Source organism: Sander lucioperca, chromosome 15 (assembly GCF_008315115.2).
Source record: "Sander lucioperca isolate FBNREF2018 chromosome 15, SLUC_FBN_1.2, whole genome shotgun sequence".
Taxonomy (NCBI): Eukaryota; Metazoa; Chordata; class Actinopteri; order Perciformes; family Percidae; genus Sander; species Sander lucioperca.
In genome coordinates this window covers 21,884,370-21,911,848 of record NC_050187.1, presented here as the reverse complement: position 1 = coordinate 21,911,848, position 27,479 = coordinate 21,884,370, and the positions used below count along the sequence as shown (strand labels likewise).

Below are 27,479 nucleotides of genomic sequence, written 5' to 3'. Positions count from 1 at the left end.
AGACGGCCGAACCATTAAGCGATTCTCCGGGCAGATTAACCCATGATACGTTGTGCTGATTTCCCACCATACTTCCTCTTTTCTTGCGCTCTGGCGCCACCAAAAGTTGTCCTGGAGAGTTTTATCCACACGCAGGGGATTCCCAAATGTCTTCATGTGCAGCACCCTGTAACCACATTTAAGCCAATTGATACGATTTTGATTTAGACGCACCTTCCGAGATTACTTTTGTTGAGTTATATCATTTGGTGCAGGGATTTGATTCCATTCTCATATTGTTATTCTACTCGGAGCATCAAATGAATTAAATATCAGTGAGGTGGAACTAATCTAAATCTCTCTGGAGCCTCACTGAACGCCCTCAGTATACAGCTGGATGATGTTTTGACCTTAGCCCAAATAATAAAACATCTCAGAATATGTGTTATGGCTACTACCAGTTCTTAATAATGCTTAGAATCAGTTTTCCTGTCGTCATTACAGGACATGCCTTCCCTCCAAACGCGGGTGTTGTATTTCCTGCCTTTAGCCGTCACGTGACGCGTCACGCACACCTGTGTACACAATTCCCTAATCAGGTCTACAGCATTTAGGCTACGCACTTTCCCTCATTTCCCAGCTGGGTCTTTACTGTTTCTCCCACCCTGTTGTGACCATTTATCTGCCTTTTTGTCTGTCTCATTAACAATTTTGACGGACTCTGTTTTTAATAACCAACGTGTAAACTTTGATTTAACTTAATCTGCCTGCCTCCAAGTCCTGCATTTAACCCCAATCTTCAATTAGGGGTCCTGAAGAGTATACTGATCCTCCTAACACATCTTAAAACATACTTAACACTGTTATATTACCTTCATTCTTCATGATTTCTCCTATTTTTTTGAGAAACTCTGTTTGCAGTCTCAGAGATCCCAGCTGTAAAACATTGTTAAAAACAGTGTTTTTTCATTATTCTCCATATCTAAAATTGGAGTTGACAGTACATTTTACGCTGCACTATTTGATTGTTTTTGTAACGGTTTGTTAATAAAGGGTCTAACGGAATTAGACAGCTCTGGGGTCAAATGATTGACCACAAACAATCAGTAAGTAGTGCCTCTCTGTAGGATAGCATGTTGTACATTTCTTTGTTGGTCAATTCTGTATTTTGTCACCTTCATTAAATGTGCATGCCCAGTTTGTGTCAAAGGGAAGGGTAACCACTTTAATACTGTTCTACATGGTTTCAATAAGGCCAGAAGAAAAGGCTAAAACTATGTTGAATTTGCAGTTATTATCATCTTTACTCATATAGCATTCAGGTCTTTAGAAAGTGAAGCCAATGTCAACAAAACATAGGGGTTAAATCTAATACCTGCCAGGCAAATTAGACATGTCCAGTTCTTCTTTTGGTTTTTTGGATACACATAAAGCATATAATTACCTGCTGTTGCTTTTTTTTAAATTTCTGTGCTAAATTTATAACTGCCAAAGAACATTTTGACATTACAATTCATGTGTAAGAGTAAGAATGAACTGCGAGGACCTTGGGTGCTGTGTTTGCAGTTTGCATCTGCAAAACAATCTGCAATCTGCAATCTGCATACCATCTATTCATCAGGCAGGATGTGAAAGACCAGTTGAGATTTGTCTATTTGTTTCTGTAAATCTTGCTAAGCAGAGTAAAAACACCCTCAGTGTCAAGTGCATTAGATGCAAGTGCTGAATCTGCACATGAGATTGTATAGTATAAAGTGCCTATAGTCTTAGCTGAGCTTATCCCACACTGATCCCATGTACAGTAAGCTCTGATTTGGTGTATGCAAATACATCAACATTTTTAACTGTTTCTTTTCTCAACTCTTCCGCTTCTTACTGTGAAAGGAAAGATTAGACCTAAAACTAAATCCGGTTTGAAATAAGACCGGGGTCTGTTATGGTTTCGGTTTTTTGCTTTGTTTTCTGTTCTAATTTGTATCTGGTATTTTAGTTCTATGTCTTGTCTCCTTGTGTTTGTGTAATTTACGGTTTTGTTTTGTATTATGTTATGTTTCCTGTTTTATTTTGATAGTCAGTTTTCTGTCTTGTCATGTCTAGTTTTGCTTCCTGTGTTTTCCGCCTGTGTGATTGTCTAATGTACTCCACCTGTTCCCCAGCCCTGGTGTCACCTGTCCCGTGTTTGCTCGTTACTTAGTGTATTTAGCCCCTGTGTTTCCTTTGTTTCTTGTCAGATCGTTTTGTGTCCTTGCCCTGTTAGTTTGTGTCTGAATCTTCACTGTGTTTTTTTTGTTATCCTTTTCTCTGGGGACTTGTATTGACTTGGATTTGTGACTTTGTCTTTTGCCTTCCTCAGTTTTGGACTCATTGTGTTTGCCTTTTGCTTTTTGGATCCCTTTTGTTGGTTTTTTGTATGAATAAATCCTCGAGCTCAACCCTTCTCCTGCCTGCCTGCCTCTTCCTGCATTTGGGTCCTTTCATCCCCGGAAACGTAACAGGGGTTAAAACTTTCTTACTAAAGGAAAAAACCTTTAGTATCAGAAGGAAAAACACACAATACAAGCAAATCATTTATGTTTAATGCAATTTTAAGATTATGTTCTTCCTTTTCAAAACTCTTGATTTACGCTATTCTGATTTTATGGTTTTATGCTAAACTTATGATGTTATACAAGACTGATATAATTATTCTACAGCCACAACTGACCATGCTGATAATAGTCATCTACACCAATAACATCACAAATATTGAGAGGGCAACAGTCAAATGGCCTCTTCACATTTGTTCAGACCAATCAGACCTGTCTTGTTATAAATATGTATATAGGCTGCATAATTAATAGTGTTAGCAAGCTTGACATTATATGAGGAGGCTTATATAGCGAGTTTGAGCCTTCAATTACATTTTTTTAATAATGTAATAACTCTTTTTACCAACTGGTGTCAAAAAACTGTTTCAGTTTGGTCATGTAATGTACTCTACAGGAATCATGCTGCTGTGTTCTTCCAGCTCATTCTACAGTGCCATAAACAGCCTAGATGTTGCCATTTATTAGTCTGCAGTGGAATGAAAAATGATGGTTGGTTACCATGGTTGCTGTGCACATATAAACTATATTTCTATTCCTAAGCATTGTCTTACTCTGGATATCAGGGACATTTATAAGCATGGCTGTCATGAGAATGAATTCTCAAATTCTTTACTGATATTCTTACGAGACTTGGAGTGCAAAAATCAATTTGCTTCTAATTAGAGCTCAATTCCCCTCATGTATTTCGGACCATGTCACAGGCCAGGACGTAATTTCTCAATACTTATTATCAAATAACAATGGTTAATGAAAAGCAATTTCACAAATTATTTGTTAAATTTGTTGAAGATATGTCTCTTAATTTGAAAATGCTATAATATAAATCCTAATTTATAATCAAGTAAACCACAAAATACAAATTAAGCAATTTATTGTCTGGACAATATCCTGCACGCCAAATTTGAATCATGTAAGACCTTCACTATAACTCTTGTAAAATACAATTATTAATTAAAACTTCAAGGCTTTTTTTTTTCTTCAAATGCAAACCTCAAATGCAGTTAGTCGAAGCACACAACATATGCAACATCTAATACTTACAATAAACATTAAATAAAGTCATTATTAAACATCAAACATTTCATTCATTCAAGGTGCATAAAGACACCACATAAGCATGGGGCATGAATTAGAGTTTGTCTGATCGAATGGCAGAATAAGGAAATGCTAAATGATCCCTTATCAGTATTATGGGACCAACATTTTTTTAAATTGTTATATTATATTATAATATATTTGTCATGGTCACACAACAGGCTACAAGAGGGTCAACCATGGTTTGAGTTTCTTCTTTTTGCAAAAACAGATCATGTAACAACAGTTAAATTACTCTAATTTTGCATAGTAAGTATTGAAAAATAAAATGAGTTGTGAGGTCAAAAGAAAATGCAGGAAAAACATACACACTTCCAACAAACATGAGTTTCAATTGCCATAAACCAAAGCCTCTGATATGGAATTGTTGTATAAAATACATGAAATAGATCAGCACTGTCATATGGAAAGGTGAATGATAAACTTCTATCTGAAAAATGTGCTGTGTAAGGTTATACCCATCTGTGAATCCTCGGGTGCCAAGAGATTCTCGCTTTATTTAGCACAAGGTGGAAGCTGAGGAACCTGCAGCAATGGACACTATATGCTGTGTGATTGCATGTCCGAGCAAAGACGTGCTTGATGTAAAACTACGTCTAAAAGATTTGTGAATTTCAGGTATGAACGTTATTATTTTTAATTGAATACATACTGTGTACATATACTTATACTTATATTGTTCATACCTATACTTATGTTGTTTAATATTCCATTTAAAGAATGTGTGACGTGCACCAACAACACCAAAACAAATTCCTTGTATGTGTTAAAAAACGTACTTGGCAATAAAACCCTTTCTGATTCTGATTCTGATTCTGATTAGGGATTTAAAGCCATACTTCAATCTAAGACATGCATTAAAGCAGCTCATGCTTCTCTACACAAACTGAATGACTAAACTCAACACCAGTATTAAATCTCATTAATCACTGGGTAGAAGCTGGAGAAACATTATTATGCAACGCATGCTACTTCTCGTGAAAATGGTCCTTGAGGTGTCCCTTATTGATTTCCAGGTAGGTTGGAATCATTCGTCCATAAACACTGAGCTTAATCATAATAACTCAATTAGGTGTTCGGCCAATGACTGCGGAGAGATGTTTAATCTAATTAAAATCCATTTGTGGTTGTCTGACATATCCTTTAGCCAACAGATTTAAGGGATATAGCATTGTTGTTTAAGCACAAACAATAACAAAGATTTCAGGGGGAATTAGTGCTAAATGGCTCAACACGCAGCACTTGGCCAAACCACAAATCTCCCAGTAAGCTCTCGATGAATAAAACATGTGGATTATATCAAAGAAATGTCGAGGTTTTTGTCTGTGAGAAAATCACGACCTTCCTTGTTATGCAGATAAAGATGTCAGATCTGGGTCTCCTTTACTATGCAGTAACATTTCTTGACAGCTTGAATGATTCATTACACTCCACCAGAGATGTACATCCATCTGACTTTGAATCCAGAGTGAACACTGCTCTGATTTACATGAAGGATCTTACTTTCTTTGATCATTTTTCTAGCAATTTGAAACATATTCACAATTTTCACAGTTCCACTTCATCTTTTGTAACATGTGTCCTGTTGGTTCTATCCTTGTTAAAGTAGCGTATACAACCACTGTTTCATGTTTAATTTCAAACCAGCTTTGATATCTGGTTACCTACAGTAAAAAAGTATTGGCTCCAAGTTTTATAAGTGTCGAAAAATTAATGCCACCACAGTTAAGTAGTTCAATGGTCCTGACAGCGCATCATTTTTCATGTGTGAGGTCTTCCATGTGTTGATATCAGAGACTAAATGTAGATTCTAAAAAAGTTGTCATTTATTCAAATGTAATTAACTATTTATCAAATCTATATGATATGCTTTTGACATATTGCTACAAACACAACCATGTTATTCTAATTGGTTCAGTTTAAGAATAACCATCCCTCAATTAATTTTCAAAACACAAAACAAATCAGGGGCAAGTTGTCATGGACTGCTTGTAATTTTTCATAATTAATCAACATCTTGGACCCTGTGAACATGACACAGATATTGCAGCACAGAACAAAATTTGACACATTTTAGTCCCAAACGTGAGTGCTCACTGTGTTATGCCTGTGATAATAATATGCAGTATGCTTTGCCAAATCTGATCCTCTGCCACTAAAAATCTTATATCATTATTGCTAGTGATTCCACAATTTGTCTTCTACAATCAGATAATGAAAAATGTAACCTCCCAGGCAGCCCTCTGATTGGTATGCATGAGGCAACACACATGTTAGGATGGATTTTGGAATGAGGATTAAATCAAACAAAAGCCCGGCCAATGACATGTGTTTGCCAATCACTGTGTGTCAATGGCAGGTGGTAGTCAGTCACAAATGTGCCAACTGATTTGGCTCCCCATTGCACATTATTTACAAGGCAACTGTCAGGACCAGAGAGTGAAGGGTGACAGCCAGAGCATGGAAGAAGTCATATAGACAGCCATTCTTCTCATACATCATTATTTATATCACATAACCAGCAAAAACTACATCACTGTAAAACAAATGTGTTAATCAAGAGCAAATGAAAGTAGATGTAACAGAAGCAATATGGATGTGATAGTCAGTGAACAACAAATAGAATTGATCCGTATGCTGACACTGGAGGAAAGAAATGCCCTCTTAATTAAAGAGCAAATGACAGCCAGGAGAGACACACTTGGGTTCATGAATGCAGAAACTTCCCATATAAGGAGGCATTCTTAAAGTCCTATGCCTATCCTGAAAAAAAAGTCAGTAAGAAGTAAATTAAAACGTGGAATATTTTACTTGGAAAGCATATAAGAAATCTCTGAAGTAATAGCTGAAATTACTTTTTTTCCAAGATAGTGCTGCTCTCCTGACACACCTAAGCAGCAGACTTAAGAGTCAAGGTGCCTGTACAGTACCACTTATCCTGTTAATGAGAGACTCCAGTGTTCTGCAAGCAGACCATACAGTGGAGAACATACCTGATTAGTAGCTGATTTACAGCAGGGGTCTTCAACGTTTTTTTAAGCCAAGGACCCCTTAGCTGAAAGAGACCGAGCAGGGGCCCCCTACCACATGTATTTTATAAAATGTAGCTGCATATTCAACTAGGCCGGATGGAGGAAAATGGATTGCTGGATGGATATTTTTATATTATTAATACATCATGTGTCAAACACAGGGACAGTGAATCCTTAAGCTTAACTGTATCTTTGGATGGCTACTATAGTGGCTACTTTACCTATAGTAAGCCTATTATGAATGTTGTAAAAATTAAATGTTTTTTTTCACGAATAGGCCAATTTATTTGTGCTAATAATATGTTGGATATGGATTCATGTTAATGTATATTTTCAGACATATTAAACTTTTTGAAAAAAAAAAACAATTACAAAACAATTAGGCCACCAAACAATAATTTGGCTGCCCCCCTGAACTCTGGGGACCCACTAAAGATCCCAGACCCCCTGCTGAAGAACATTTATTGCATGAAGCTACAGGTTGTTGTTTTTTTTTACCAGTCAGCCATTAAATATTAAATAAAGAATTTATTGTCTAATTAGTTAACACTCCCCCACTTAGCTTAATAAGCAGTACATGAACAATTAATAAATGTTTTATAACACACATAATAAAGTGGTAAACAGAAAAAATGATTGGTTGTTAACAACTATAACTAACTCCTTGAAGCAATCATAACTGATGTATAAACCGATAATGAATGATTGATAACACTTCATAATCATATATAATCATATATCTTCAGTAGTTTTATTAATCAACATTTACAAACAGTTTTAACTGATTTGTACATGTGTATCAACAGTTAATAAAGCTGTTATTACATAATGTAAAATGTTTTCAGTCAATATGTAACTAATCTTATTTCTGGTTAATAATAAAGGTATAAAAATGTAAAACCCATATCAGACATGCAGGACACACATGCTTGATTAGTGTTCAAATAATAAAATGATATTATAACTGCTTGCTTCTATGTCATAGTGTATTAAAATGTATTAGGTTATTATGCACATGTACAAATAATTTCTAGGTTAGTAAGCCTTAGAATTGTTTATCATGTCCTGTCGGGTTTTTTTTTAAGTATTTAAATAGTATTATATTTGCTCCTACAAACTTTACTGTGTGGGCAAAAAGTATGTATTAACTGTGAGAACATATGACTAAACTTATACGATTATATACTACTACAATTATGTTATACTGTGTTATGAAGCATCTATTACCTATTTATACAACAGCCATGAATGCTGTATTGGAGAATTTGTAATTGTTGGCAAATACATGAATAAACTCCATACATTATATATGCTTATAACTACAATATAGTATACATACAATATGATAAATAATGGATTCAAATACAGTGTTACATATAAAGACTTTGAAATGATATGTCTGGGTTTTGGAAGATACACAAGAGTAAGACAGCAGCACAATAATCCTTCATACTGAATAACCTGGATTCAAGAAAAATAAGCACATTGTTAATCCCAGTGCTTCGTTATTCATCGTGAAACAATCATAAATGATGCAGTGCATGACGTGTCAAATACATGTAATCAATAATTCAACTATTATTAATAATGAATGAAATGCAAATGTGATTGGCATCCAAGGAATGTATTATTGTATGATAGCATGTTTGAAGCTGACACATGCTGGGTTGTAAATGCCATTTTCTATGTAATTTCAGTTTGTTGAAAAAAACATTCCTGAAGGGTAATCATTTGAAGGTTACAACTTCTCACATCATGGTACATGGTACAATACCACATTATGCTGGTTCCTTTCCATTTATTAGAGTTTATTTTTTTATTTATCCATGAAATCTAGAGGCCAAAAATATAGAGGCCTGTGATTGATCATCCAGGCTTTAGAGCTGCTGGAGAAGCCAGAGGATTTGAATTCCTAATAATGTGGCACATTAAAACCTCTGAGGACAACGCCTCTGTGTGCTGCTCCCAGCCAGGCCAAAGCTTTGGCACTGAAGAGGGCCACGTACATGGGCTGGAATACCCTAGAATTACTTATAATGTGAATATAGCATTTGGTAGTCGACTCCAAGTGCTGGGATCAAATAATAACAACTCTTGCATGTATGCTGCGGGGAGAGGCAGACCTTGATAATCTGCTAAAATTTGATAAATGCATGGAAATCAAAACATGTATGATGTGTTTCAATCCAAGGGATGTCCCCTTTTAAGACTGCATATGATCAAATACATCATAACAGCCATCAGAATCCTATAATCCTGTGTGCAACTGTCTAATGGTCTTAGGTGATCCTTGTCTACTTAAAAAGAAGATAAATAAAACCATTCTGTAACCTTGTCATATTTACACTCAGTTGGTCATCAATCAAAGGTAAGTATGATGTGATTTTGGCCAATCAAAAAGCCACAGCAACGTGTAAATACGTCATACTGTCAGAATATATTTTACAGTCTTAGTACGATATATTTGCCAGTTGTCCAACAAGTGTTGATGTGAAATGTCAAGTCTCCCACTGTAAAGTTGAATGTCATGTCATTTTGTCCCAGTGGTATTTACACGTTGGCATGTTTCTGGTGATGAACTTGGCATGTTTTACTTTTGCACAGGGAGCATGGTTCAGGCTGTTCGGTGGCCGCATCCATCATGGACAAAAGTAAGAGACTAAACACATGAGAGAGTAAAAAAAGACAAAACCTACCCCAAACTATATCTAATGGAAGACCAGCATACTGTAAATACAAGAGACAGAGATAAAAAAATTAAGCCACTTAAATAGACTGAGGGCCATTCAGATGTAGACTATTTCCTGTCTTTTCCTACTCTGCCTCTTGGCTTCTGAATGAAATCACACAAAAAGGCACATAGGGAGAGACGTCACAGGATCCAATCTCTGAGTTTGGACGAGGCTTTAATCTGTGGAGACATTTCCTTCACATGTAATTAAAATTTTCGATTTGCCTTTTGTTTTATTCTTTTAGTTTTGTTTTGCAGTAGAGATAAAATATAATACACACTATCATCTAACCCCATAAGCTAGGGCAAACCTGACTATAATAATAATAATACCTTATTATTCCTGAAAATGTCTTTCAAATCATATCTCTAATGCTTTCCATCCCAATTACTATTCTACTGTTGTAATCACTTTTGCATGCTTCTGCTCCCAACGAGTTTTGAAGTCATTAACCTGGTGGCTTAGGTACATACTGAAGCACCAGCAGATCCAAGAAAACCGTGTGTGTGTGTGTGTGTGTGTGTGTGTGTGTGTGTGTGTGTGTGTGTGTGTCATGAGCCCTATTGTCTCCAGAGAGATTTGATTTATATCCTGCCTCAGTCTGTTGCTTGGCATCTTCTCACTCCTTGATACCCACTGTCCCCAAGAGCAGGAGCAAGCCAGACCTTCCCATCAAAACACATTATTTCCATGCCAGCGTTCTCACGCAGCCACATATACCCACTTTTGATGAAAACTAGATCATCAACAACAGTAGACATGTTTTAAAGCCTTTTAATACAGATTCAATTTGTGTGTTATATGTAACATATCAGAGTAGTCCCTATCTATAGAGAACAAGTAAATAGTCAACAGAATCTATTTTTGGGGGTGGCATTTTCATTATAGAATGTGTAAAGGAAGGCAAAATTACTAGTATGTTGTAAAAGTCATATCTCACTGGGTGCAGATGCTGACTGTGATCTGTTTCTATGTCTCAAACAAAGTAATACCAAGGCCTGAGGCAAATGAATGCACAGCTGGAACAATGATCCATCCCAGCTTTGAGAAAGAGAAAAAAAAGACAATTTGACATTTGTACTATAATGATGTAGGCACAATGGCCCAGCCTGGAGCCACAAGAATGAATGTCAGCATCAATTTTAAGCAGCTAAAGGGACATAACATGGCAACATCCTCCACAGGTGTTGTCAAAGTGCTACAGATCAAATTAAATTCATGTAAAAGCTGGAGAAATAAAAACAATCTTCAGGGCACTGAGATTGAACAGACAGACATATGGATGGGCCTCACCAGGGCTTTGGTCCAGTGATGAGAAGAAATCTCCTCAGTGGCTCTGGGCTGTTACTCAAATCAATACCTTTTAAAAGGTTTAGACAAGGCACATGAAGTCACTCAAAATCATTGAGCCTCTGCATTTGGTGTTGCTACTATGTGGCTGTCTCACTAGTTACAATTATCCATATCAAGTTTCTAAAGCCATAACCTGGTGTGTGCACTCAATCATCCAATCCAAAATAATGGGTAGAAATAGCCAGGAGCTAAGCATGTGTGAGGCGAGGGATAAGAAGACTTATCAGCATGAGAGCGTATATATACAAAAAAAATTACATTAGCATAGTTTTTCCTTAGAACTAAACTCTTAAAGGGAGTTTCTGGCAATGGCACCGAGAGATTAGAAATAAAAATTATGAGAATAAATAAGTGTGCTTTCTCCTCGAGGCGGTTAACAACACGAGGGTAGTGGTGGTTGTTGCCGCGATGTAGTGGAGTCCCCTGCAGGGCTCACAGCATCATCCGTATTTTCTGATCCCCAATGAAACTGTATATCCATTAATTTCCTCTTGATTTAATTGGCAGATGGAGGAGCCTTTCCTTGCGAACAAGCCTGCAGGTTTATTAGTCCCACCACAGTGGGCCATCTTCTCCAGCATCTCATTCATTTCAATTTGTTGTCAATTCAGGCTGTGAACTTGATGTCTTTGCCCTTTATCGCTCATTGTATTTTACACCCTACCAGATGATTGACTCATGGGGTAATTAGAGAAAAAAAATCACTGTGAGGAGGAATTGATATGATGTGACTGTGGAACATGTCTCTACTTTAGTAAGGAACAATAACATTTTTGTATGAATATGTACAAAATGGTGTTAGGGGCGCCTGGTAGGGCGCACGCCCATATACAGAGGCTCAGTCCTCAACACAGCGGCCACAGGTTCAGTTCCGGGCTGCGGCCCTTTGCTGCATGTCATTCCCTCTCTCTCTCCCCTTTCATGTCTAAGCTGTCCTGTCAAGAATAAATTCCAAAAAATAATCTTAAATATAATAATAATCAGTACAGTATATTATAAATTTTTGCTGATATAACTTTTGACACCAAATTAAGGCTACATTGTAACATGCAAAGTATGTTGTGTTATTTGGTTGGAAGCAATCGCCTATTTTACAGTATTTTTTTTCCCATTTGTTTGTGTAATTACTTAGAGAATGAAATCAAATTAAAAAAATGTTTACAATTTCAACATGTCAGCAAAACACCCCTAGAGATTCTCCACTGGGAGGAAGAAGATATAGTTAGTGGATAAAATCTGGGATGATTTCTGTAGATACATGGGTACATCTGCTCATCAAGAACAAAAGGGAGTTCATTATGATAAGAGTCCACAGCAATGTGAATAGCGCTGTGACACTGTCCTTAGCTAAATGCTAACCTGCTCAAAATGCCAGTGCCAATGCTGAGTTTATGCTGAGTTTATGCTGAGTTTACCAGGTATAACATTCGCCATATTGACCATCTTAGTTTAGTGTGTTAGCATGATAACATTCACCAATTAGCACTAAACACAAGTTTAACAAGTACAGCTGAGTCTAATGAGGATGTCATTAGTTTAGCAAATTAGCAATTTTGACCTGATAATGGCTGTAAGGGACCAAGCAGTGAGGCACCAGGGGCCTCATGTATAAACGTTGCGTACGCACGAAAAGCTTGCGTACGCTGGTTTTCACGGACACTTTGTGATGCATAAATATTAACTTGACGTGAGAATGTGCGGGCCGTCACGCAAACTGTTGAGCAGTCGTCAGAATATGCGGTCTTTTCTGGCTCTGTAACGTGGCAAATTTTAACTTAAAGTGCCGAAAATCACTAAACATTACAAAATAAAGTTTCCACTACAGTTATTGGCATACGTCTGTGACGTTGTCTATGAAAAAACATAATTATATCCGCTGATATTCCATAAAAGTCTGATCATTTATGTGGATAATGTTTCACATCTTTCACACAACTTTTCAATTTGCAGGCTACTTAATCTCTGTTAAACATGAGGACGGGAAATTAATGATAAATCCACTTAGAAAATACTTTCAGTCATCCTCTGTATTTCCCATAGATGAAATATCTTACTGGCAACAAAAAGATCGGCACGGAAAATGCAATAGTGTCTGTGAGTCTTTAGTTGCTGAGGCTCAGACATCAATGGCGCTCAGGAGGCGGGACGCACGGATCCATCTCCCCAGGAATAAACGCTGTGTCGGGTGGGCAAACTCATGTGATGCGTAATTGATCCCGTGGATGATTTGTAGGCTATTAAGTGTACAAGGTGTACCCGGTCCACCAAACACTGGGCCGTCTTGACTGTCTTAATTCTGCACATATTTCTATTACTGTAGTCCTATTTACTATTTCATTATTTCATCCATGCGTGGCGCAGCGGATCTGTTCGCATTGTCACCTGCCATGGAGACGCTGGCCTCACTAACCTCTCCTCCTCTGAGTCGGATCTCCCTCACGCTGGACTCAGTTTCACTGAGCGTACTAACACTTAATAAATAAAATGAATGGCATTACATCAGTGAGTTCAAAATGTTTGTTATGCGTAATTTGGACTGACACTGAGATGCATGTTGTTCTGTAACTGGTGTGGCGCTGCCACTATTCTCTTGATTTCCAGTTCGACATTAAACATTTTTTTTTATTATTTCTGCCATGGTTCGGTGCATTCACCGCCCGGTCACCATTTGCCATTCTGGGCATTTTCTTTTATTGCTTATCCAAGATGACAAACCTCCAAACAGAACATTTTTTTCTTGCCTCCACCTCGGCGATCAGCACCTCAACCTCAGTCTGTGAAGTTTTTTTTTTTCGTCTGCAGCGGGATAACCCGTTGTGATTGGACAAAGAATGACGTCGGGGGCGCATTTATAGTAATTTCCATATTAATTTATGGGAGGAGGCAAGGCGGGGTCGCTCACTCATTCATGTGCGCTCAATTTCACGTGGATTGTCATGTATAAAGGAAAGGTGCGCAGGACCTGGCTTACGACCAGTTTTATACATGTGAATATTTCTGTGCGTAGGTACTTCAAGTTTTGGCCGTACGCCATCTTCTGGTATGAAAGCTGCGCAGTCTTTTATACATGAGGCCCAGGAGTCACAGGTAAGTTTCAAAAGGGAAGGGTTTTATCTAACCAAAGAATTTGCAAATTAAACTTTTTGCAAATATGTTGGACCCATGAAAGTGGTCAACTACAAAGAAAGTAAATAAGCTCTTAACACAACAAACTCAACATTCTGACCTATAAGAAAACACAGGGGACATATGCATACTGGTTGATTAGACCAGGGTTTGACACACAGGGGAAACTAATAATACAACATTATAAATAATCGATGATGTTTCAGTTACGGGATAGTTCCGGTGCCGCCGGAGGTTCCGCTGGATGTCCCTCATTTTCGGCTGGATGTCCCTCACCTTCCACTTTCTTTGTGTTGGCATTCTAAGCGCCAGCTGATTTGGGAAACATCCTTTGAGCTAGAACTGACAATCAAATTATATTTATCTCTGTTGGAGTAAAATTATCATCACACAATCGAAAGCCATTTTAATTCCAGAGCTAACTTCTGTTTGATTTATGAAAACGTTTCAAATTGCATCTTATCAACACAGTGCTGAACTTCCAGCGCTATGTGTGAACAAACACACAAAGTGTGTTAGCTGTTCTTGCATGTCATGTTTTTTGTACATAGTCCCTGACAACATTGAATAAGTCGGAAATTGCTGTGTGCAGCTTAACTGTGGAAACTAATTTACAGTAACTCATGATAATACTATATTTTTATGAGAATTTTTTTTTTTTTTTATATATCTGTTATGATATAAAGTGCTCTAAATTCCAAGGCTCAACGCTCAAGGCCATGTTCCTGCTGTGTGTGCCTGTCGTCCATACAGCACAAAATGATAAACTATTGCCGAAGGTCATGTTAGGAAGTGTAGGAGCACAATGTGAATAGAAGGAGGTAGAGAGATTGAGTGTACCATAGAAAAGCCATCAAGTCCCCCCACCCCCCCTCCTTACTAAACCTCCCCTCCCATTTTCAGCTCAGTGCACTCTTTAGCAGAATTATTGATGGTACTTGTGAGGTACGGAGGACTGGGATGAAGTTGTCTCAATGCCTGGGCTGCAAAACAAGAGCTATGGCAAGGGCGGGACAGCAGGAGGAACAACACATGCAGTATTTATTACTGTGTTCAATATAAGGAAAGGGAGGAAGACAAATGGAAGTGATCTTAAAAGTGGAACAACATAGAACTCATCCTATACTGCTGTTAATGTATTAGGACTGGTGGAAGAAATGTGGCCACTTGGGAGCAGCGGATAAAAGCTGTAAACACAACATCATCACCCTTTAATGGTAAACATGTTAGCATTCACACATCCAGCAGATATGGAGCACTTTAAACATTCATTTGAAGTTGTGTTTCTGGCCACCTGGTGAATGTAAGTCCTATACTTACTTTAGCTGTTTTTTCGTGTTGGAAATATCTGGCTCTTAATCGCTAGTCAATAACTTTTTCCGGTAGCATTCAGTGGGTTTATCAAAGATTTTTAGCTGTAAACAGCTGCAGCTGTTTCTGAATACGACGTTGATGAGAGGGCCAAGATCCCCAAAAAACAAAACACTAAAGTTGCAGGCTGTAAAACAAAACGAAAATGCACTGTAAGTCGTAAAAAAACTCAGTAGAGATGAGGGGAACTACAAAGTTGGGTGATCCATTGATAATATAGAAATATTGATAATTGCATGTTGACAGTACTCGATTAAATGGCGTCACTACCCCCCCGTTGTTCTAGTAATATCACGCTTAAGAATTGAGAAATCAGAAACAAGTCAATCAGTCACAAGGAATATTTCAATGAAAAACACAAGATTTCGAATTGTTTGCAAAACACTGAAAGTATTTAGTATATATTGTTTCTTGCAAATGGAAAATGAGGTCTGACTTTGTGGTTTTCAGTCAGTCTTTGAAGAGAACTTTCACCTTTTACATCAAAGCAGTAAAATTTTAGAGAAAAGAGTGGGAGAAATGTAGGGGTGACATGCAACAAATGGTCTTTGATACAAACTCTACTGACTCTCCAGGAAGCTGGAAACTTATGGTACCTTCTAATAATGGTCCTGTTACATCATAAGTACTCCTGTTGTTCATAGGTCATTTCAGGTGTGAAAATGGATTGTAAGATTGAAAGAGAGTGGGTGGGTTTTTGTGAAGATGTCCTGTTTCTTCAGTTTCATCATGCTTACAGTACCTTACTCTTCTCCTCTTCAAGCTCAGTGCTAACAGATATGTTTCTCCTCTCATAGTACTGCTTTATGCACCACATGTAGATACAAAGGCAGCACAGCAGGATGAAGAGGAGAGACAGAAACATTATTTCAGTAAAATAAACCAAAAAGATGTTTTGATTGTGATTCCCTTTCTCTGAGATATGTTGTTGTTGCACCTTTGTGTCTTCTTGTGCAAAGAAGAGTTCAGTGTTTTTTTTTTCAGAAGATGTCTTTGATGACTGGTCTTGATTAGAATACGAGATGTGTCCTCTTTGTTTTCTCAGTGATATTAACATTCCATACCTCAAGCTCCTTTTCAATCACCACCGCAGAGCGATGACTCTTATGCCCCAAGATTCATTAACAAACTCATAAACACTAGCCCCCCCCCCTTGAAGTTTACTCATAGCATGGGAAAGAGGAAAGCATGATTCAATGCAGACGCACGGACAGTATGGTCAGTGTCCCTTTTGATAAGTGCCACGACCATAGAGAACGTCCTTGAGATCCATGTTTATAGAAATGAGATCATCATCAGAAGGACACTTTTTTACAGTATGGTCTTCTCATAAAATAACTGGTTGATTAAAATGAGTAAGCTGTAGTTAAAACCTCTTCCCATTATTAGGATTATGAATAATTGCATCAGCTTGTTTCTGTGCTCCAGTTGCCTATATGATGCAGTAGTTTCACCAACAAAGATGCACATTGACTTTATTTTTGTGTTAACTCTTAAGAGGTATTCACCTATTTTTATCACCACGTTTACCAATCACTTTTTGACCGATCATTGCCCTCTGTTGCCTTGTGTTTTCTTTCTCATCCTCTGTTGAGTGCTAGTGTAACACCTCAATGCAGTACAGCAAGCGTATTTAGCTTTTAATGTGTTCATGACACCCTCTAGAGGAACATTAACAACATCACAAGAATAACTGTTATTAGTATGTGTCATCCCTGTGAATTACATTACCACAAACTGTATCTTTCAGAACCAGCATTGTGCTGAATTAAGGCCTCTGATACAAACGGAACAGAAAGTAAACATCATTATCTTCACAATATTAACTAGGGCTGTCAAAATAACGCGTTCATTTTGATTAATTAATCTGAGAAAAAATAATGCGTTAAAAAAAATAACGTAGATTAATCCATTCCATATTGAACTTTGACCCAGAGCCGTTCTAGCCACCATTAGACTGTAAAATGAAGGAGGGAGACGAGAATGCGCTGCCTGGATCATTAATTGGAACATTTACTTATAAAAAATCTTCTTACTGAATAGGGTTGGGTACCGAAATCCGGTGCTAATATGGCACAGGTGCCTTCATGACCTGCATCTACCAGACCGAATAGCAACGCGGATTTCGGCGCCTCATTTCGGTGCCACTGATATGTCTGCGCTTCTCTCGGATGCTCTGAAACAGACGTTACAGGAAACAGAAACATCGCAGCAGCTAACGTTAGCCTACCGCTAGCTAGTAGCTGGATTAAACACAGTTACAATGCTGACAGCTAACGCTAAACGGTGTAAAGTGTGACTGTATTTTACTGTAGAGGGTTCAACACCGGGATGCAATGTGCAGCTGCCGTTGTCGGAAAAACATAGACGGTGCGTTCAATGAAACTGGTAACCTATAGCCTCGTGGTGCATTCAAAGTTGTTGTTAAAGGCCCTTTTCCCATCTGGTAGTTGTTTTTCTCATTCAACAGCAATTTTCTAGTGAAATAAGTTATTGTTACAGTTATTATATTATTATTAAATCATTAAATTTGACCATATAGCCTTAGCAATAAACAAGTCTTCTTTAATGTTGCCGACTGTTGTTTAGTATCCTTTTTTTTTCTTTTTAACTTTCTTAAAAAGTATCGGTTAAGGCACTGGGCAAAAATTATGTATGCGATTCATTTAGATTAATTAATCACAGAGTATGTAATTAATTAGATTCATTTTTTTAATCGATTGACAGCCCTAATATTAACAGATTATGCTGCTCAGCTATTGTATTGGAGAGCATTATACTGCATAGGTGTCCATGTTGCTTCATATTGGTGAATTAGGTGATCAAAATAAACTATAGGCCTACAGTTAAAACAGTAAAATGTGTTTTATTATATTATGTAGTTTGTTGTATTACATAATTTTCAGTATGAGTTATAAAGTAAAAAGTATACATACAAATCTGTAATATATGTATTGATTTAGTCCCAATCTTCCAAAATAAGTCAAACCTGCACCCTTTCATTCCGTCCCCTACATGACCATCCAGTGTTTCATCCACCCCACTCATTTCTTTGTTGGATCTCAAATTTTTCCACTGACGCAAACAGCTAGGCCACCATGTTCATGAAAGCTGACACCTCAGCTATGAAGACTTCCTTTCTTGTCATGAAATGACTACAGTTTGTGAAACAACATGCTGTGACACATTCTGATAAGGAGTGAGTGAATTATGTTGCAACTGAAGCTGAGTGACAGTCCAGCAAGTCTAATGGCTTTTTAGAGTTAGGACTACAACTGCGCAATTCAGAAAGCATCTCCATTGTTATGATTAATGAATAGACACAGTATTATGTAGTGTATGTTGTATGTATTTGTGTGAGTGGTCTAAACTCTTGAGATCTGGTCAGACATACTTTGGGCAAGTATCTAACAGGAGAACTTTCACATTTTTAGATCACATGAAAAATCACACTTTTATCAATAGTCAGAGTCAGGATTTATTTTAAAAATAGGAAAATGCTATTGTTGTTTATTTTTGCTAATGTTGCTAACGTTCATTAAGGCAGTACCTGGTATTCAGAACATTAATATGGCAGTAAACAACTCACTATATAAATATATAGTGGAGTAATGGCATCCTGAGCAGAGAATGAAGTCACACTCCCACTGTGTGTGTTGTAATCAGAGATCAGATTAGATCAGAGCGGTATTTGAGAAATCGGGGAATGGACTGTGGAGGCAATCCCAGATGACTCTTTTTTTCTGAATATTGAGTACAGTCCCTTTAAATGTCACACTGCATATGTGTGCATATTGATATTCAACGTGTGAGTTCATATATACCTTATAATTTATTGTGCTCCTTGTAGTTTCTGAGATACATTTTATTATCATACTACATTTAGTATTTGGGCACATGGGACAAGTGATTGTTCCTTAAATATGATGAAATACAGTAAGTAGTTATGCATGTATGTATATATAGTATGATAAGAACAACTCACTTTTCAGCCAAACGGTTTGACAGATTTTGAAAATGCCATCAGACTTATGCTAAGGCAAGCCCAGAGAACACTTCCACCTAAAGGAAATTCAAACTTTCTGTTGCAGGCATAGATGGGTTAATACATTAATAAGACTGTAGGCTACATCTTATTGATTTGGGTTAATGGGTTAATAAATGAATAAGACTGTAGCCTACAGTTCATCCAGCCGGTCCACTATGCTCTACAATTACAACACCCTTTAGCTACATTTAGCAATCAGGAAATGAGGAAGCTTCCAGAAATAGGCCCTCCTGTAGTCTCACTCAGTTCAGCTAATGTGATGTACCCATAGCTGAATCAGTTCACTCATAATTATTTATACTCTAGCTAAATATAGAGTTAGGATGTATACAATGGGTCAATGGGTTTTTGTGTACTTATGATGACAGAGTTCCAGTTATATTTCTGGTGCCTTTCAAAGACACTCAGGGTTAGTCATCTTCTACAGAAAGGTAAAAAGTATACCATTAGAAAGCATTAGACAAAATGTAAAAAAAAATACAGCACAAAGGTGAAATATGAAAGACAACCACATTTAACAAAGGAAACAGCAGGACAAAAAGTTTAATTTAAAGGTGGATACATTTGGGACAAAACTAATTAGTTTTATTGTAACTGCAGTGACGTCCAAGAACGAAGCTGAACTGTCAAGCTACCTCTTTAAATATTTTTTACTATAAACTTCATAGACATGAGACATCAGCCGAGAAGTAGCTGTAACTAATAATACCACATAGAAGAGGAAGCTGGTTGACCAATCATCATTACACACCCAGAAGCACAACTTCCTGCTGGTGTGTTTGTGGTTTAGACAAAGAGGCAGAGAGAGAGAGAGAGAGAGAGAGAGAGAGAGAGAGCGAGAGAGAGAGAGAGAGAGAGCGAGAGCGAGAGAGAGAGAGAGAGAGAGAGAGAGAGAGAGAGAGATGGGTAAGAAATGTTTTTAACTGTCACTAACAAATTGACACAAGTTGCAGCTGACAGCAGCACAGAGCAGGGTCATGGAGCCACAACAGATCAGAGAGGGATACTTGGTAAAGAAGGTAAGAATAACTACAAAAAATACTATCCACTTCCTCGCATTGCATTTTTAGTGGGGAAACGGAGTTTTGACACTGGAGATAAAATAACAGAATTCACAACTTTGGCAATGTTATGATTGGGTTGATTGATTCGGTTTAGCTTAGTAGCAACACACTCTATACCTATTGGTAGTCAATATTATAGTTAAAAAGGGTGCAAATTGACATCTACATTATAAAAGACTAACTTAAAAGTAATGAAAGCTCTGGTAAAGAGGAATAAGTTTCCAAGTCAAACCACGCCTACGGTATAGAAAAAGGTTTACTTATTAGTTGCCGCACAATACACAACTACACACTCACACTTCTGTTCTACAGTTGCAACAAGTCTAGTTCCTGCTTCTGTCCAGAACCCAGAGTAAAACATGAAATGTGTTTTCTAGGTTGTGTTTTAGCATTTATTCGACACTTGGAGAGATTGCCATGACCTGAAATAAACACAGTCTTTTTGCAATATGCCATGAAGATACTATGAAATCCCTAAATACACCACACAACGAATTACAACTGCTTTCATTAAAAACAGTGGCCAGACATACTGTATAAACAATGTGTCTGCATAAAATAATACATAAGCCATTTCCCACAAAAAACAGGTATTTATTGAAAAAAAAGAAAGTGCAGTGATAATGTGTTTGTTTCACACATCCAGTAGTGAAAACCACACTCACACGCTTTATGGAGCCAAGTGTGACTTTTTGCTTTCTACACACCTAAGATGCCAATGAAAGATATTTTAATGAATTGCTTTTGTGTGTTCAGTTTTTATTTAGTTTACATTTGGTTTTATCAATCAGACAAAACTTTATCATCTTGTGTGTTCTTTTCATTTGCCCTATATTGTGAAGCACTTTGTAAACTCTTGTTTGATGTGCATGACAGTAACAAAATCATTATTGATTATCTTTTCGTCTGATAATGATTGAGATATCATGGCTGAAGTGTTTTTATCTCATGAATAATGTGATGACACTATGGGTGCTATAAATAGCCACAGCTGTGAATAATGGTCAGATGGCTAAGACGTTGTCAGAAAACCTTCTTCATGGACAGTGGTAATGTCACACAGTTGATTAATGTGCCGTCTAATGTATGTCCATTCATGACTAACTACTTCTGCTGCCGTAAATCCTTGCTAGAGCACCAAATCCAAGAGTGAAAATATTCCCTAACAAATGCACTTTTTACTCCTGTTTAAGCATTGTTTGCTCAAACTACAGTGCCAAGCTAATTTAAGCAATTACTTAGTCATTTTTTTCAAAATAAAACTATATATTTGTGACAGGTCTTTAAAGTTGTACTTTTACCAAGGGAACAAATTAGCTTGGGGTTGCATGTGCCACAGACACGATAAAATCATTGTTGGTAAGAAAAATTTGGATTAGTGATGATACTGGTGGAAGTAAAATTTAGGTTTACGCATGTGTGCGCAATTTAATGACATACACATGGCTTTACAAAGTTAGTATTAAAACTATACACAGTGTAGGGCGCCTGGGTAGCTCACCTGCTAGAGCAGGCGTCCATATTTAGAGGTTTACTCCTCGACGCAGCAGCCGCAGGTTCGACTCCGCCCTGCAGCTGTTTGCTGAATGTCATTCCCCCTCTCTCTCCCCTTTCATGTCTTCAGCTGTCCTGCATAAATAAAGGCCTAAAATGCCCAAATAATTATCTTAAAAAAAAAAATATATATATATATATACAGTGTGTAACATAAAGCACAGTATGGATGGTGTAGTATTCTGGTATACACAGTGTAGGACAGGAATGAGAAGATTGAGGACTACAACTATTCAGAAGGCAAAAGCTGTATTTTTTTACATGTTTCTTTTGTCTTATTTATCCCCTGCATGGTTGAATTTGAGGAGCACAGCCACAGTTCTGCACACAGCTTTCTTTTGATGTTTAAAGGCATGTTTTTCACAGCAGATATATTTTTGGGAAGATTTTGTTTCCTACTTTAAACATTTCTAAAACTAATGCCTTGCTGAAAAAAGTCACATTAGTTAAACAACTTACTTTGGTTCCCTGAAGTGAGTGAAGGGAGCAAAGGATACTGCAAGCTCAACGTGGCACGAGAGTTTATGTAATGGACTAACAAAAACCCAAAGTTTTCAAGGTTGCTGAAGCCAGTAATTCATTCCCCCGTACTTACCAGAACACCTAACTATAGATTCATTTCTGCATTTTCATGTCATTGGTGCTTAATCAGATAAGTATAACTGTCTGCTTTCATTTTTTTAGCTCAATCTTTCACTTTATGCTATCAGACTCGTGTGAAATGAAACACAAAGCAACATCAATATTTACACAAGGAAATACCTGTCAAACTAAAACATAATTTGGTATTTTTTTATTTTACATAATCTGAAAAAAAGTGAACTCTCCTGAGGATATGACACTAACAGACTTGAGTACCTTTAGTGATGATAAAAAAATCATTATTTTGATTAATACCTATTTTAACTCTATTTAGTTGATGTACAACATGCTTTTTTTAACAACTACATCCTCGACACAATACTTTTACACTTTTGCTCAAAGCTGCCTATTGTCAACTGTCTTTTTGATCCTCAGGGTACATTGCTAAACTCCTGGAAAGCAGTGTGGGTAGTGCTGTCAGAAGATGGGCTGGAATTCTATAAAAAGAAAACAGACCACTCTCCGAAAGGAATGATCCCACTAAAGGGAGCCACGCTCATGAGTCCTTGTCAGGATTTCGGCAAGAGGACGGTAGGAAAATGACAAGTACAGCTGTTGATAAATCGGAACTAGCATTGAAGGATTAGAGATGTATAAATGACAGTTATGGCAGAGTATATAGGATGAGTAACAGAGTTAAAGACTACAATTAAAGTTTAAGTATTCAAATACTCAATTTGAAGATTTCATTAATTTGAGACAGCTATATATATATATATATTCCCAAATTAGCAGCTATATTGATGTTGGTTATCCTCATATCTGAAGTAAAATCTCAAGAGAAAATATAACAGCATGAGTCTATTGCTCCATTTAGATGGTTCTCAAGATTACCACAGACAAGAAGCAGGATCACTTCTTCCAAGCCTCACATATGGAGGAGAGAGAGTTTTGGGTCAAGGACATCAAGAGAGCCATTACCTGCCTCGAGGGGGGAAAAAAGTTTGCCAGGAAGTCCACAAGACGCTCCATTCGCCTACCTGACACAATCAACCTGACGTATGTTTTGTAAAATCTTCTTGGTGGTGAAAACAATCAATTTAAAAGACCAATAAATTGACACATGTCATCCATACTATTGTTAGCTGTCAAGCTTTCCATTCTCACACTGCACAAGTGTAGTGTACAGTGAAAGCGGTTGCAGATCACTGAAAAATGTTAATGGGCCTACTTTTTGAAACAATGGGTACTTGATTTAAGACGGAGGCAGACAAAAGCAGGCTTCTAGCTGTCGACTGTCGATTTTGGTTGGTTGAAATTAGAACTGTTGCTGGCAGATTGTACCAGCTGTAGTAAGGTAGCTAATTAAGCTAACGTTAACTCTATGAATTGGTTGAAAACTCTCTTCAATACAGGGACAATAAACACAGAGGTTAGATTTATGCTTCATTGTTGCTTGTGTTTCAAATAATATTCACTTAGAAAGTTGTAAGAGAAAAGGCTTTAAGAGTGAGGACTATGGGATCAGCAAGTAATGAATGGAAATGGAATTAAAGCGGGCAGAGCTACAATGCTACGAAAAAATAGCATCCAAGACCAGTTCACACCATAGACTGTAATAATAATGGACGTAGCCTCAGTGATGTCACCCATTGGTTTGTGGACAGCTGATTTGAAGTCAGGAGTTTGCATTTTGGCCGTTGGCATCCTGTTATCTTGCAGCCAGAATTGACCATATTTGGACAAAAGGGCGGAGCTGGGGAGGATGACACGTCTAAGCCAGTCTTGTGTAATGTATAGTTTCATGGTGCTGCAAAAGCTTAACGCAAAAGAGGGAAAGTTGCCTAATTTAAATCCTTCTGATGCGAGACATCCAGCAGACTTTTACTGGCGGTATAAATGCGGACCTCCGGGTACTGCTGCTCGTCAGCATGTACAGCAGTACAAAGAGCTGGTTGGAAATTGGCATACTCTCTTATGTTACCAGCTAATGTTAGCACTAGCTAGCTAGCTTGGTTGGCACAACGCTGAACAAGACATTTCTAGGTGACCAAAGTGTTCCGACTAACTTTGATGAAGTAAAAACACACAGTGAGAGGGTCAGAATTTAAGATGAACACATGGACAACACCAAAAAACAATTAACAGCAAAACAAAATAACGGCTATGTACACAGTGCCATGGTTAGCATTGCTAAGCCTCTGTCATGATTGACAGGTCGGTGTGTAGCCACACCCTAAAGCTTCCCTGCTTTTTTGTCTATTTTAAAATAAATGGGACCAAAGTTTACAAAATAAACATGCTGTATTGAAGACGGCTTGAAACTAGCGATTGAGGCCATAAACATGTTAGGACATTTTTTATTGAGTTAATAAATCAAGGCAGAAGTAGGGTCATTTCCCCATAGACTTCAATAGAAATGGACTTCTTTTTGGAGCCAGTGGAGTCGCCCCTGCTGGAAATTAGATAGAATGCAGGTTTAAGGCACTTCCGCATTGGCTTCACTTTTCAGTCCTGGAAGTTGCTGCTTGGTGCACACACAGTGAATGTGTCAATCCTGAACTTGGCTTTTATTGTACCTTAACCTGTAACTGCACAAAATAATGTAATTAGGTAAAGATGCTTCTTGGCCTTGGACTGTTGAAAACGTTACTATTATAGGTAGTAATAAGCCAGTTAGCTGGGTTCATAACATTTTTTGTGATTCTGCTTTTGGAAACACTAGATGAAGATACAAATTTCATTCATGGACATTCTTACAAGTAGAGAGCCCTGTGCAAACTGGTTCAGCATGTTGAGAAAATGTGAAGCTTGACAGGACTTCCGTGCTCAGATATGGTTGCTAAGCTATGACTATTGGACAATCACTGTTCGGGGCAGGGGTTTAGTCAACTGCTTCTGCTGGGTGATAGCATGATAGAATGGCAAGACATGTTGACAATGCCTACATTGTGTTTTCTCAGAGAATTGTACACACTAATGAAAGACCAAGATGATGGCGTAAAAGAGTTAAAACTGGAGCAGGAGAATCGAGTCTTCAACCACTGCTTCACCGGTACTGTTGTCTTGGTTTTTATTGATGTTACAGGTGTGGAAGAAGTTTTTTTTTTTTTACTTTCTAATGGTCTCACCATTTTTCGCTCTTTCCTTGTTTTTGTGCAGGTGTGACAGTGGTAGAGTGGCTGATTTCAAAGGAGAAAGCGAGAAATAGGCCTGAGGCTCTCATGTTAGCAACAGGGCTCCTGAATGAGGGTTTTCTCCAGCCTGCGAGTGACCTGTCCAAAGAGAGAGCAGAAAGTGGAGAGCAAATGGCCTTCTTAGATCAGACAATTGCTCTTTATTACTTTGTAAGTTTGAAAAGTTACTATTAAACATTTAACATGAATAAGGTTGGGGATGATAAAACATGATTTATGTGTATGATGTGTGTGTATGGCTGTGCTTTGTTGCAGGCAGACAGTGGGTTCTTCTGTGAAGGCTACTCCAGTGATGAAGACGTGCTTCTAAAGGAAGAATTCAGAGGAAACATCATAAAACAGGGCTGTTTACTGAAACAGGTGAGTCAGAAAGCAGGAAAAAGTGGTTTTGTTCCACTGCATGTATGTCCAATGATAATTTACATTGTGTTCATAAGAAGAAGAATATCTTGATAAGAAGCCAGCAGTTGTCCAGCTACAAAACATCACACTTTTTAAATTAGCTCTCACTTTCACTCATGCATGTTGGCAAGATAAAAATACTCTGTAGTCGAAAGTGAGAACATTTTTTGTATCACAATTGGAAATCATAAGTCACATTCACAGAAAGGGGAAGTCTACTTCACATTTGCTTGCCACGTTTGCTGTTTAGTAATGTTCAGCAAATCAGATAAAGCCTGTTGTGTTATTTTATCACAGGGACATAAGAGAAAAAACTGGAAAGTGCGAAAGTTCGTGCTAAGAGATGACCCTGCTTATATGCATTATTATGATCCTACAAAGGTAAATATACTGACTTGTGCAAGATGTAATAAGAAAGTATCAAGAATACCATTTTTTTTTACTCACATATTCTTTCTTTCTCCTACTTTGTGCCTTCTTTTGTCTCTTTTTTTGTGCCAGGGTGATGACCCCCTGGGCTCGATCCATCTCCGTGGTTCTGTGATTACAGCTGTGGAGTATGTGCCTGATGGTGAGTGGGACTACTGTCACAGGATACAAATTTCCTGTTGCTTCCTCACTGTTTCCAGGAAATATAGTTGGTGTACTGAAAGTAGTTTCTCATCAACTCATCACTTTTAAACTCCTTTCTCTCATCTTCTCCGGGTTTCAGCCAAAAAATATGACATTGATGGCAACCTCTTTGAGATCATCACCTCAAATGAAACTCACTACTTCCTCCAAGCTGCTACAGCAGAAGAAAGAAAGGAGTGGATCAAAGCAATACAGGCAGTGTCAAAAAGTGGAAAATAACAGGAGCATTGGGACAGCCACATGTTGATTGTAAAATCACATGTTTGCAATGTCTTTAATTACATGTACATGTACATGTCAGCGAAGTATAGCTGAATTATTATTGTAGTGTCATTCTAGAGTAACTGGCAAGTTTAACTCCTTCATACACTATCAAACTAATGTTATGATGTTTTTGTGCAGTATGTAACTAATTAAAGAAAAATAAAGGTTATAATGTCTAAATTGAACAGTATTATTTTTTGTTATCGCCAATGCCTGATTACATTTTGTATGCAGATGATGTCACAGTATTGTGATGTGTGCCAATATATTGTCAAATCGCTAGTACTTTACATTCCAGCTCAGTAATAACAAGGTGAAAAGGTGTAATATATTAGGTAATAATGAGAATATGTTGGTAGTGCTAGGGTTTATTATCTACAGTGGTGGAAGAAGTATTCGGATCCTTTACTAAAAGTACCAATACCACACTGTATAAATACAAGTACAAGTCCTACATTG

At 37.6% G+C, this 27,479-nt stretch overlaps 1 protein-coding gene across 2 annotated transcripts; it reads left to right on the top strand.

The window, feature by feature from the left end:
* The first annotated feature begins 20,171 nt into the window (after nucleotides 1-20,171).
* On the top strand, nucleotides 20,172-27,201 carry plek (pleckstrin). Of its 2 annotated transcripts, XM_035992585.1 has the most exons (10): nucleotides 20,245-20,343; nucleotides 22,417-22,501; nucleotides 22,960-23,115; nucleotides 23,402-23,583; nucleotides 25,488-25,579; nucleotides 25,687-25,871; nucleotides 25,977-26,081; nucleotides 26,421-26,504; nucleotides 26,625-26,694; nucleotides 26,836-27,201. In XM_035992585.1, exons 3-10 carry the CDS (start codon nucleotides 23,056-23,058, stop codon nucleotides 26,973-26,975), a joined length of 918 nt encoding a protein of 305 aa, XP_035848478.1. In that variant the 5' UTR covers nucleotides 20,245-20,343; nucleotides 22,417-22,501; nucleotides 22,960-23,055; the 3' UTR covers nucleotides 26,976-27,201. The 2 variants fall into 2 exon arrangements, with proteins under 2 accessions (XP_031162716.1, XP_035848478.1); XM_031306856.2 differs by lacking the exon at nucleotides 22,417-22,501 and having other exon boundaries at nucleotides 20,172-20,343.
* Nucleotides 27,202-27,479: the final 278 nt, after the last annotated feature.